Source organism: Phoenix dactylifera, chromosome 11 (assembly GCF_009389715.1).
Source record: "Phoenix dactylifera cultivar Barhee BC4 chromosome 11, palm_55x_up_171113_PBpolish2nd_filt_p, whole genome shotgun sequence".
NCBI classification, from domain to species: Eukaryota; Viridiplantae; Streptophyta; class Magnoliopsida; order Arecales; family Arecaceae; genus Phoenix; species Phoenix dactylifera.
In genome coordinates, this window is record NC_052402.1 from 14,648,752 (window position 1) to 14,660,819 (window position 12,068).

Below are 12,068 nucleotides of genomic sequence, written 5' to 3' on the forward strand. Positions count from 1 at the left end.
CATTGTTTGAATTCTTTCAAAACCACGTTCAGAAGGAAATGATCCAATAATGGATTCATACGGAGAAAGATGAATTCTCCTATCGTGCGAAATATACAACCCCGTCTTGGTCCATATTTGGCCATTGACACTAGGACATCATTGTTGCTATTTGATATTATAACTTTGTTCTAGCAGCAAGTGCAACAATCATTATTGTTTTAATACCAATATTTTCAAACCACATACTCTGGGATAAACAATAGTCAATTAATCATTAATCTGCCAATTGGATCCCGCCTGGCCCATTAAGGCCCCTCACGGCCTATAATCCCAAGAATCAATAGCCCAAACAAACCGGACTCCAAACACTCCCAAAACTCCAATTCACACGGCGTTGACTTCCGGCTTTCACTCCCACTCGAGTCTGGACTCCCCTTGCCCTAGAAAATCCCCAATAAAAGGGTGAGAAAAGCCACCGGCCGCGGAAGGGCGAACACTTCGATCCGATCCGAAGTATTGACCCCAAAAAAAAAAAAAAAGTAAATAACAGAAAAGGCTTGATCCGAGAGCCTAGCCCCCGGTCCGGCAATGGCCTCCCGCCGGGTCCTCTCCTCCCTCCTCCGCTCCTCGGCCCGCCGCTCCCCGGTGCCCAAATCCGCCTTCCCGACACCCCGGAGCCCTTCCCCTTCCCCGATCTCCCGCCCCTCCCCCGCCGGCTTTCTCCTCTCTCGCGCGGTCCAGTACGCCACGGCCGCGGCGGCGCAGGCGCCTTCGTCCCCGCCGTCGCCGGCGAAGGCCACCGGCGGCCCCAGCGGCAAGATCACCGACGAGTTCACCGGTGCTGGTGCTATAGGAAGCGTGTGCCAGGTGATCGGCGCTGTCGTGGACGTCCGGTTCGATGAGGGGCTGCCGCCGATCTTGACCGCTCTCGAGGTGCTCGACAACTCGATCCGTTTGGTTCTGGAGGTCGCGCAGCATCTGGGGGAGAATATGGTCAGGACCATCGCCATGGATGGGACCGAAGGGCTCGTCCGTGGTCAGAGGGTTTTGAACACTGGGTCTCCAATCACCGTAAGTTTTACATACCCTCATCCTCTTTTTTTTTTTTTTTAAACCGCCATGAAACGACCTCTTAATGTTATGAGATATCAGAGGAGAATATTATCCTGTCTTGGATCTGATCTGCTTTTTTTTTTTTCAGTTTTTTTTGGAAGTGCAGAGTTTGGCCAGTGATTGTTTTTTATCTTTTTGATAAAACATAAGTTTGGTGGTAATGTCTATTAATAAATTGACGCCTGTATCATAAGCCTTTCTTGATTAAATTCTAGTATCAATTTCCTTTCTCCATTAGAGGATAGATGGGAATACTAATATCATGCATTGTTATCACCCACTATTTATCTTTTTGTGGATATCTTATCTTGTGATTTTATTTTGCATTGGTTAGTTTGCTCAGATCCAACTGAATTTGGTATCTGTTTTGTTGGGAATATCTGTCAAGCATTCTAACTCGTCCCGATAGTTAAACATACAATGCAGTGCCCTGAAGATATGATTTTTAGCTTCTCTCTCCTATAATGATATTGAATAAGATTGAATGAGCTCTGGAATTTCATTGAATGGTCTACGACTGTTAATCGACAGACTTGTGAGCCATTTTTTTGTATGTATCATTGAATTCAATTATTTGGTTTTATAGCTTGGCTGGTGTGAGCAGATGATTTCTTTCTGCACATGTATAATTACCTGATCTTTTTGTGATTTATTGGACCTTGTTTCAATGTTTGTTAGGTCCCCGTTGGGAGGGCTACCCTTGGACGCATCATAAATGTTATTGGTGAACCAATTGATGAGAAGGGTGAAATAAGTAAGCTTATGTGGATCCGTTCAATATTTCTCATTTTGTATGGTAGTTGCCATTTTTCTAATTATTATTTCTAATAACTCTCTTTTCGTTCATAAATAGCGACCAATCACTTCCTTCCCATCCATCGTGAGGCGCCAGCTTTTGTTGAGCAGGCGACTGAACAGCAGATTCTTGTTACTGGAATTAAGGTACAGTTTGTTCTTCCTGGAGTTCACTTTATATTTGATGCGATTTTTAATTGGAGATGGTGGATTGTAAGAAGTTTAGGTTTGATATTCTATCCTAATCAATGTGTTATGCGATTTTTGCTGCTATCAACAGGTTGTTGATCTTCTGGCGCCCTATCAGAGGGGAGGAAAGATTGGACTGTTTGGTGGTGCTGGTGTTGGAAAAACTGTACTTATCATGGAATTGATCAACAATGTTGCTAAAGCTCATGGTTTGTTTTAAGAGTGTTCATTCCTTGAAATTTTGATTAAAAATTATTGTATTCATTAAATTTCTTTCTGCCAGGTGGTTTCTCTGTCTTTGCTGGTGTTGGAGAACGTACCCGCGAGGGCAATGACTTGTACAGGGAAATGATTGAGAGTGGTGTTATTAAGCTTGGTGACAAGCAGGTCGCTGTCACATTTTCAATTTTGTTCTACGTTCATGCATTATTTTTCCTCTTTTGAGGCCTGCAATTCTCAGTTAGTGATTCTGGATGGCAGAGTGAGAGCAAGTGTGCTCTTGTGTATGGGCAAATGAATGAGCCTCCAGGTGCTCGTGCACGTGTTGGTTTGACTGGTTTGACAGTTGCAGAGCACTTCCGAGATGCTGAAGGACAAGATGTGCTTCTCTTTATTGACAACATTTTCAGGTTTACCCAGGTAAGCTTGCAGGAAATTGAAGTTGCTGAAGTCTTTTCCTGGTATTGCATCTCTATGATTGTGGCCTAGTTTCACATATTCTCATAATCATTCAGGCGAACTCTGAAGTGTCTGCCTTGCTTGGTCGTATCCCATCTGCTGTCGGTTACCAACCAACTCTGGCTACTGATCTTGGAGGGCTGCAAGAACGTATCACAACAACAAAGAAGGGTTCCATTACCTCAGTGCAAGCTATTTATGTGCCCGCCGATGACTTGACAGATCCAGCTCCAGCAACTACCTTTGCCCATCTTGATGCTACAACTGTGTTGTCCCGACAGGTTTGTTTAGTAGATGTTTTTGGAAAATATTTCTTAAGTTATTTTTGCTGTGTCTAAAGGTTATTTTCCTAACTTGGCTGGTTTTCCCTGAATAGATTTCTGAGCTTGGTATCTATCCTGCCGTTGATCCTTTGGACTCCACATCTAGAATGCTTTCGCCGCATGTATTAGGAGAGGAGCACTATAACACTGCTCGTGGTGTTCAGAAGGTTCTTCAGAATTATAAGAATCTCCAGGATATTATTGCAATTTTGGGAATGGATGAGCTCAGTGAAGATGACAAATTGACCGTGGCTCGTGCTCGAAAGATTCAACGGTTCCTGAGTCAACCTTTCCATGTCGCTGAAGTTTTCACGGGTGCACCTGGAAAGTATGTCGAATTGAAAGAGAGTGTTAACAGCTTCCAGGTGAGTAGATCATTTTAATAGGGATGCAAACCATTTGTTGCTTATAACCTTATATTAGGCAAAGGGCATATCAGGATTATAAAATTTAATTGAGGAAAATTTTGAATGAGTGTTCACCTATGCACATACACCTCATGTTCTGGATTCTAGTGGCTTACAGTGTACTATTTTGTCCTTGTCAGATGTGTACATGTAATTCTTTTAACAAGCTGAAGTGTTAGATTAAGTGACAATGGGAGCATGTTGCTAAAGCTGTTTTCATATTCTGCATGGGCTATTATATTTTGTTATAGGCAGACCTAAATCTGCTTCTAATTTGACCATGCTTGTTCGATTTCATAATTGTTCAGTGTTGTAATCATTGTAAATGTTTTTCCCATATGTTTCATCTGCACGACATACTGTCTGAATAAATTGCAGATGCATGGTGCTGTTTTTTTATCTCACATGAAAGCTCCCCTTTTTCATATAATACTATTTTTGCTGGTTTTCTGTTTAATCATAAAAGTGAGCACAGGGGTAGGTTGTACCTCAAAATGAACTTTTTGAGGCAAGTCACACAGATGAGCACAACACTCTATGCTTCTCTGCTGTTTTCAATTATTAAATGCATTTGGTTATGATGACAAATTTTAGTCATTATCAATGATATTTGAATATTGAACATGGCTGCAGTTGATTTATGCAGCAGTTACCGAAATATTATTGGCATAAAGGTGTATAGCTGTTATAGTTGCGAGCTTCTTTCTGTAATCTTTTATGCTCCATTTTTTTGTCAGTCCCTTAGCAATATAGGACAATGCATTATGTTTGTCCTTTTTCGTCAATCTCAGGAATGGTTCTGCTGTTATTTTGCTAACTTGGTGTATAATATCGTTCATCACTCTTCAATATAAAGTGAATAACTAAGTTACTTGTTCTTTGTGTGACAAGTTTGAGAATGCTAAAGAGAGTGGATCTAGTTCTGAAACCCTTCGAAGTGTATCTTTTTGTTGCCATTCTCGATTCTTAACTGATATTTCCACCCACAGCTATGCAAGTGCTAGCATGGAACTGTTTCACTTTATACAGTGTTTGATGCTTCATCTTCCACCTACCATAAAGGCAAACGCCCTTATGGAGAATCAGTTTGAATTATGGATGGTATTCCAATATATGCTGCCTTACACAACTGTGAAGCAAAACATAATTGCTGCTTTATAAAACAGCTCATAGTCTGCCAATTGTCTGTCCTTAATAAGAGTGATGGGCTTTTCACTGTATGTTTTGTTATCAGTCTTATTTTATGTTCTTTTTCTCTTGCTTTCATGTTCTGGTTGAGATGGCTGGGTTTGGTCAATTGCATGATCTATTTCTGTCAAGTGTCTTGTATCCGTCTCTGCAGTGCTCTCTGAAATTAATTGTCATTGATACACACTCAGTTCTTAGAATTTTCTGTTAATGTACTCTTGATCTTGTTTTGCAGGGTGTTTTGGATGGAAAGTACGATGACCTTCCTGAGCAATCATTTTACATGGTTGGAGGTATTGAGGAAGTCATTGCTAAGGCTGAGAAGATTGCCAAGGAGTCAGCCACGTGATAGAGATTTCTTTTTTCTATTTAATAATTAAAGTGTTGCACCTGATGATAAGTTTATCCCCAAAAAAGGTTTTGTATTTTTGAGGTCAACACTCTTGCTTTTTATGCTTTGTTAATTGATGGTAGGATTTCTTGTTTTTTTAGAAAAGAGCGAGTGCGTGCTTGTTCGGGATTTTTGTCCAATAAAATAAATGCAGGTTGTTTAATTTCTTGCATTAAACCACATTGATCTCAAACTCTACATGCTATGTTAATATTTTATGCAATCTCTGCTTCTCCTTCCAGCAGTTTGGTTTAGGTATCCGTGTTTCATCGATGCCGTTTCATGCATCTTGGCTACTACTCATGGCTTGATCCTCTGCTGCCTTTAACAGGTAGCAGGCAAGCATCCTCCTATTGCCCATTCTTTTGAGTGCACCATCCTGGTGTCGTGGATCCTTTATAAAGGCGGATTCATCTGAAATATAGTAATATCATCTGGTTCATGCATTTTCAACCTTAGGGCTTATCAAAATGCACATCCTTCTTTTGTGCCATGTATGTAATGTCCAGCTCCCTGCGCTTGGTAAGCTGAGAGCAATGTTCTTGTACTCGGGGATTGAGCTTTTTATCCTGCAGTTTGTTGTCATGGCCATTATCAAGATGAAATCTTATGCGGCCAGGCTGCGGAAGATCGTAGGACCAAAAACTTGTGTTAGGGGCAGCTGCTTGACCATGTAACTGAGGTGTACAACAATACCTTGGCTGTTCATGAAATTATATTGTCAGCGATGCTTATAATTCGTTCCTGGACTCTTGCTATTTGCTGTGTGCGCTGTTGCCTCTTGGTTAAAGGCTGACTTCGAGATTGCAAGCAAACTGTTACGCTGAACCATTTAAGCAGGTTGGATTTTGCAATCTTATTTCAACATTTTGCTCCGAGATATAAAGCAAAGCTATGATTGGTCGAGGAATTATAAGCATAATCATATGAGACGAAAGTAATGAAAAAAAGGTAATATGAGATGAGAATCATATTCATCCATGTCTCCCCTTGGTATGTGGTGAATTTCCAAACCAAGCTCTTAACCCCCTCAAAACATCATAATGGCATTATTTTAGTCCTAGATTTTCTTGTCTTTTAAGAAAAATAGCGAAACAAGAAAGTCTACCAACTAAATTCGATGTATTTGGTCGCAGAATATATTAATTAGAGCAAATGGGTTAAGTTGTTCCTAACTCTTTGTTTTGGAATAAACTGCTTCATTATGCAAAATAATTTTCCAGATTAGATAAATTTACTTATTTTTAAAAATATTTAATTTATTTTATTTCTAGAATATAAATTTTTTTTTAAAGTATTGGATAGGTTAAAATGAAATGTTTAGCGTAAAGGTGAGCTTTTATTCTAGTTAACTTTCCTCCTAAAACCAAGCAGTCCTTTATCAAGTAAGATAAGAAACCGAACAAAATAAATCTTTTATCAGACGGTTCACTCACAACGGTTTGATCCAACTCTGGCCTTCCGTCTCCCAGAAACAGCGTCTTCTACGGATGCCGGCACGAATACTAAAGCGAACTCTACACTACTCCACGGGGGAGTCAACTGTGAAAATTTTGAAATGGCGTATCCCCCGGGCTCAGTAGAGGTCTCGATTCTAAAAAGTACCTGTACTTCAGTTATATTTACGAACACACCCGCCCATCAGGTAACCCCCGTTCCCAACCCTGGCCAGCCGGTGACCGGAAAACGTGTCCCATCCGTCCATTTCAAAATAAACGGATGAAATCAAATAGGATAAACAATATTTGAAAAAGCGCCATCATTTAACGCTTTCCTTTGATAGCGCCTGCTCAAAATCTTTATTTAATTCAAATATACGTTCCTAACCACTGCCTTCTACTCTTCGATTCTCCTCCACCCCATCCCGATCTCGTCCTCCTCCGATCGCCGCAGGTGGAGACGCATCAGTCCGAGCTTCTTCGCCCGCTCTCTCTTTCCCTTCTCCCAACTCTCGCCGCTGAGTTCTGTTTCCTTCTCCAAATCGCGTATGTTTTCCTCTCCTAAATTCTACTAACTAACTATGGGCTTTTTTGTAGGTTTTTCGTTTCTCTCGCGAATTTTTGTCTCGGGTTTATTTCTTGATGATTTCATCGAGGGTTTCGTTTCTTGGTCGGGAGATCTTTCTAGGGTTTCTCTAGGATTCGTCGTTTGATGAATTTCTCTTCTTGTCGATATGTTAAACTGATCGCGCTAGAAAAATGGCGGAAGCTTTAAGATGAATGTTATTTTCTTGAGTTCTTTTGGTGCTGGTTGAATTCATTGGATTAATTTGGGCCGCTGATGGGAAAGCAGATGCGTTGGCCAAGTGAAACTACTTTTTTTTTTTTTGCATGAATTAAATTAGCTTACAGCTTATCATAAACGCCCATATGGACCGTGACCTCGAACTATCGCAAGAAATTAGCTGATTAAATACTTAGTTTGCTATCTGATTTGATAAAATAGTGGTATTGGCTTCTCTTTTAAATGTCTTTTTTTTTACAGTAGTATGTACTTGATTTAAGATCAGGCAAATTATCTTTTATTAAGATTTTATTGAATAAATGAAGGGCAGAGTCCTTGTCAATACTGGTATTGTTTTCTTTTATATGCTCCGCGTCGGTGAATTTGTGATCACAGTGATCTAATATCCAATTAAAAGATTCGCTTCCTTGTAATTTTAATCTTGAAGTTTAAATCTTTTCTAAACATGTGAGATGAAGAGAGGAAATTAAACAGGATGTTTAAAAGAGCGAAAATACTGCATGTATTAGAGAAGTACAGAAATAAGCAGGCTTGTTAAGAGTTTGTAAAGAAAACACATCAAGCAAATCACCTTTTCTTTTTAAATATAAGGAGTTATATTAAGTGCTCATGAAATGTGTGGCGGTCTTTCTCAACATTCTGCTCAAAAAAAGTTATAAGTGATGTTGGTGGATGTTTCAACGATATTCCTCCCTTTGGATTGAATTTTTAAGGCTTTAAAAGAAGAAAAAGAAATGTCCGTGGAAGAAAATAAGGGAGTAGAAAGCTGTTAAAATATGAATATTGCAAAATCAAACATATGAATCTCTTCTGTAAAAATATTTAAAAGCATAACAGTCAAAAATAAATCAAATGTATACCTAGCTCATCACCCCATGATACCGTTCGCTAATGTTCTAGTCTTTTCTTCTCCAAATGCTATGCTGTCTTACATATGAAGTTTTCTTGCAGGAAAAGCAATTATTTTGCTATGGCTAATCTCGTAAGCGATCAGCTTTTGCAAATGGAAACAACATGTGGATCTCTTCTATATGAGCTTCAGGTTTCTCCAAAATGATTACTTCTGTTTCTTCTCTGCTACTAAAGTCTCATCTTGTCGAACATATTGGCAAATGGAAAAGTTATCGTGATCATTTTTCCTATTCTAATCAAAGACCATCTCTAATGTGACATGACCTAGAGTGCAAGATCAACACCAAACACGTTACTGTATTATTTGGACCGGGCTTGTGATAGTTAAGCACTAGAACAAGCCACAAGCTGTTTGTTTAGTGTCACTGATTTTGAGGACATTGGAACTGGTCTCAGTGTTTTGGCATTGCTAACTTTGTCAACATCTTCTTTCTTGGTTTATGAATTTGATTTCAGATGATATGGGATGAAGTTGGTGAATCTGATACTGAAAGAGATAAATTGCTACTTGAGCTAGAGCAGGAGTGCCTAGAGGTTTATAGAAGGAAAGTTGACCAGGCAAACAGGTGCAGAGCTCAGCTGCGGCAAGCCATTGCTGATGCAGAAGCCGAGCTTGCAGCCATATGTTCCGCAATGGGTGAGCGACCAGTGCATATCAGGCAGGTTTGTTCCACTCCAGCAATCTTTAATGGCAATTTTTAGATAGCTTGCACAGGATTCTTCAAACCTCTACTTGTGTCAAAATCTCATATGCTCTTTCTCCTCTAGTGTTTAATTATTTCCTTAAATTTAGTAGAGAGAGAGAGAGAGAGAGGCTATGAAAGTTGAGTAATGTAAGATTATTAAGCCATGGCCAGAACACCCATATCCATGCTCTGAGTTCTAGTAAAAAATTTAACATAAGAGGCAAATAGTTTCTTTTAGTCTTACTAATCTGGATCATGTTGTCAGTCCAATCAGAAAGCTGGAAGTTTAAAAGAAGAGCTAAAGGAAATTATCCCTCAGCTAGAGGAAATGCGAAAGAGAAAGAACGATAGATGGAATCAATTTCTTGAAGTTATCGAGCAAATACGAAGGATTTCAATTGAGATCAGGCCCGCAGAGTATACCCCATCCAAGGTGGCTATGGATGAATCTGATCTATCCACAAGAAGGCTCGAAGAATTGCACAGACAGCTACAGTCCCTTCAAAAGGAGAAGGTGGGAGCTAACTTTCTACAAAGTCATCATTCTTTGTAAAATAATCATTTTACGAAGTACAGTTGTTGCATATTCTTATTCCTATATAACTTCAAAGTTTCCTTTGCTACAGACTGAGCGCCTGAAGCAGGTGATGGATCATCTAAATACTTTGAATTCATTATGCCTTGTCCTGGGTATAGATTTCAGACAGACTGTTCATGAAGTGCACCCTAGTCTTGATGAGACTGACGGGTCAAAGAACATTAGCAATGACACAATTGAAAGTCTGGCCTCTGCAATACAGAGATTGCGAGAGGTTAAGATCCAAAGAATGCAGAAGGTAAGTGATATGGTCAAGTGACCTTTTAGTATTAGATTATTTTGGTTATTTAAAACTCCAAGTTGTGGCAGCTTCAAGATCTTGCAAGCACTATGTTGGAATTGTGGAATTTGATGGATACACCAGTTGAAGAGCAACAGTTGTTTCAGAATGTAACATGTAATATAGCTGCTTCAGAACATGAAATTACTGAGCCCAACACTCTTTCTATGGACTTCATCAATTATGTAAGTAACTGAAGAGGAAAACTAAAGATTTTCTTCTTTTTTCCCTGACCATTAATATATGTTGGGTTTAGGATAAGATCTATAGAAGGTAAACTATCTGTGATGCAGGTGGAGGCAGAAGTTTTGAGGCTCGAGCAGCTAAAAACTAGCAAGATGAAAGAGTTAGTACTGAAGAAGAAAATGGAACTGGAGGAGCTTCGCCGTCGGACACATCTAGTTGCACAAGCCGGCAATGAAACAGAATTTGCAATCAAAGCTATCGAGGCTGGTAAGAATTTGCTCAATGTTTGGCGACAGTTTTTCAAGATGCCACAATTCCTGATGCATCTAACAAGACAAACTTTACGTTCTGATCTTTTCCATTTACCTGTTTCAGGTGCCATTGATGCCTCTTTAATGTTGGAGCAGATTGAGATTCTAGTTTCGAAAGTTAAAGAAGAAGCTTTTAGCAGGAAGGATATACTTGAGAAGGTTGAAAAATGGTTGGCCGCATGCAATGAAGAGTCCTGGCTGGAGGAATACAACAGGGTTGGTCGTTTGATCATATTGTGAGCTACAGTATTTGTACTTCATCCTCCTACCGCTTACATGTCTGGATGATTGTTCGCAGGATGAGAACCGCTACAGTGCTGTAAGGGGTGCCCATCTTACACTCAAGCGTGCTGAAAAGGCTCGTGCTTTGGTCAATAAGATTCCAGGTTGACCTCTGATTCAATTGATTTCAGTCTCTGAAGAAGTTTATTTCTGTCCAGCATTAAATTTTACAATTAATGATTTGTTACTGTTTTATATCTTGAGCAGCAATGGTGGATGCTTTGGCTGCCAAAATTACAGCATGGGAGAATGATAGGGGGATCGAGTTCACATATGATGGTGTAAGCTTTTCTTACATGATCTCTTGTGGTTTGAGAAATGAATTAATATAAATCCATTGTTGAATTGATTTCTATTCTTGCAGGTTCGTCTTCTATCAATGCTGGAAGAATACACCATAGTGAGGCAGGAGAAAGAGCAAGAGCGCAAGAGACAGCGGGTAACGTTTTCCCCCCCTCTTCAACAATTTCATATTCTGCTGGGTCGCTGAATTAACGAATCGTGTCAATGACTCAGGACCAGAAAAGGCTTCAGGGTCAACTAATAGCTGAACAAGAAGCTCTCTTTGGGTCCAAACCAAGCCCTTCAAAGCCCCAGAGTGCAAAGAAGGTTGCTAGAACTTCCACCAGCGGATCAAGCAGAAGGCAATCTCTAGGTGGAGCCATAATGCATCCCTCAAAGCCTGATCTGCTTCATCCTAAGTCGACACGCTCAACCAAGAAGGGCGACGATATAGCTGCACTTTCTCCTGGTCAGTTTTCTTTTGATCTTAATGTGGCGGTCATACTAAATGTTGCTCTGCCTCTTTTGCTTTATAATTGATGAAGTGGTTCCAGTTATGCATCTTAGCATGTAACCTTGAATTCATGCAGCAGGTAGGAGAGGTTTAGACATTGCTGGCCTACCAGTGAAGAAACTGTCTTTCAACAACACCATGAATGCTCCATGCGAAGTGGAGATGCCGCGCAGGCCCTTTGCCCCCCTAGTTCCTGTGAACAGCATTCCATCAACACCTTCTCAGCCCAACATTATGTCGACCCCAAGCATTTTGTTGACGCCCTCTCAGCCGAAAAATAATGATGTTGAAGAGGAGAACAGGACCCCGAAAATAATGCCCATTTCAACTCCTAAAACTCCGGGAACGGTGCCTGCTTCCATGCAGATGGCCACAACACCTGCTCCAACCAGCATTGTTTATGAAGCAGCAGTCGCAAAAGCACCATTGGAGGAGATAGAATACTCATTTGAAGAGAGAAGGCTTGCCTCCTACCTTAAGAGGTCGAGAGTCTTGTAGACATTGGATCTTGCGAATATCAACTGACTTGAAAGAGCTTGTTGTTTTCTATTTGTTAGTCGATATATGTTGTTGATATGGTATTTCCCGTCTTCTTCGGCTCTTTCTATCTGTGCTAGCTGGACCTTGCCTATTGGCAGTTGCATCACGCCTCTTTTGGGTGTCATCTGAAGGGGTTATGTTAGTATTGCTACTGTTGATTTGTAGTA

General features: G+C 40.2%; 2 protein-coding genes across 3 annotated transcripts; both read left to right on the forward strand.

The window, feature by feature from the left end:
- Nucleotides 1-462: 462 nt before the first annotated feature.
- Nucleotides 463-5,246, forward strand: LOC103715166 (ATP synthase subunit beta, mitochondrial). The gene is made up of 9 exons (XM_008802705.4): nucleotides 463-1,053; nucleotides 1,774-1,849; nucleotides 1,949-2,037; nucleotides 2,171-2,288; nucleotides 2,363-2,466; nucleotides 2,560-2,718; nucleotides 2,814-3,038; nucleotides 3,134-3,445; nucleotides 4,911-5,246. Exons 1-9 carry the CDS (start codon nucleotides 571-573, stop codon nucleotides 5,022-5,024), a joined length of 1,680 nt encoding a protein of 559 aa, XP_008800927.1. The 5' UTR covers nucleotides 463-570; the 3' UTR covers nucleotides 5,025-5,246.
- Nucleotides 5,247-6,872: 1,626 nt separating this feature from the next.
- On the forward strand, nucleotides 6,873-12,068 carry LOC103715168 (65-kDa microtubule-associated protein 3). 2 transcript variants are annotated; one of them, XM_008802706.4, is made up of 13 exons: nucleotides 6,873-7,051; nucleotides 8,262-8,352; nucleotides 8,679-8,885; nucleotides 9,174-9,422; nucleotides 9,535-9,744; nucleotides 9,816-9,971; nucleotides 10,080-10,239; nucleotides 10,348-10,499; nucleotides 10,582-10,669; nucleotides 10,773-10,846; nucleotides 10,930-11,004; nucleotides 11,082-11,316; nucleotides 11,438-12,068. In XM_008802706.4, exons 2-13 carry the CDS (start codon nucleotides 8,281-8,283, stop codon nucleotides 11,857-11,859), a joined length of 2,100 nt encoding a protein of 699 aa, XP_008800928.2. In that variant the 5' UTR covers nucleotides 6,873-7,051; nucleotides 8,262-8,280; the 3' UTR covers nucleotides 11,860-12,068. The 2 variants fall into 2 exon arrangements, with proteins under 2 accessions (XP_008800928.2, XP_008800929.2); XM_008802707.4 differs by having other exon boundaries at nucleotides 11,441-12,068.

Bases quoted from the DNA above. Each gene is read 5' to 3' on its own strand.
- LOC103715166 (XM_008802705.4), top strand. From the start codon at position 571: ATGGCCTCCCGCCGGGTCCTCTCCTCCCTCCTCCGCTCCTCGGCCCGC. The intron at 2,289-2,362 runs GTTTGTTTTAAG...TCTTTCTGCCAG, and splicing joins CAATGTTGCTAAAGCTCATG to GTGGTTTCTCTGTCTTTGCT. The intron at 2,719-2,813 runs GTAAGCTTGCAG...ATAATCATTCAG, and splicing joins ACATTTTCAGGTTTACCCAG to GCGAACTCTGAAGTGTCTGC.
- LOC103715168 (XM_008802706.4), top strand. From the start codon at position 8,281: ATGGCTAATCTCGTAAGCGATCAGCTTTTGCAAATGGAAACAACATGT. The intron at 8,886-9,173 runs GTTTGTTCCACT...TCATGTTGTCAG, and splicing joins GACCAGTGCATATCAGGCAG to TCCAATCAGAAAGCTGGAAG. The intron at 11,005-11,081 runs GTAACGTTTTCC...TCAATGACTCAG, and splicing joins AAGAGCGCAAGAGACAGCGG to GACCAGAAAAGGCTTCAGGG.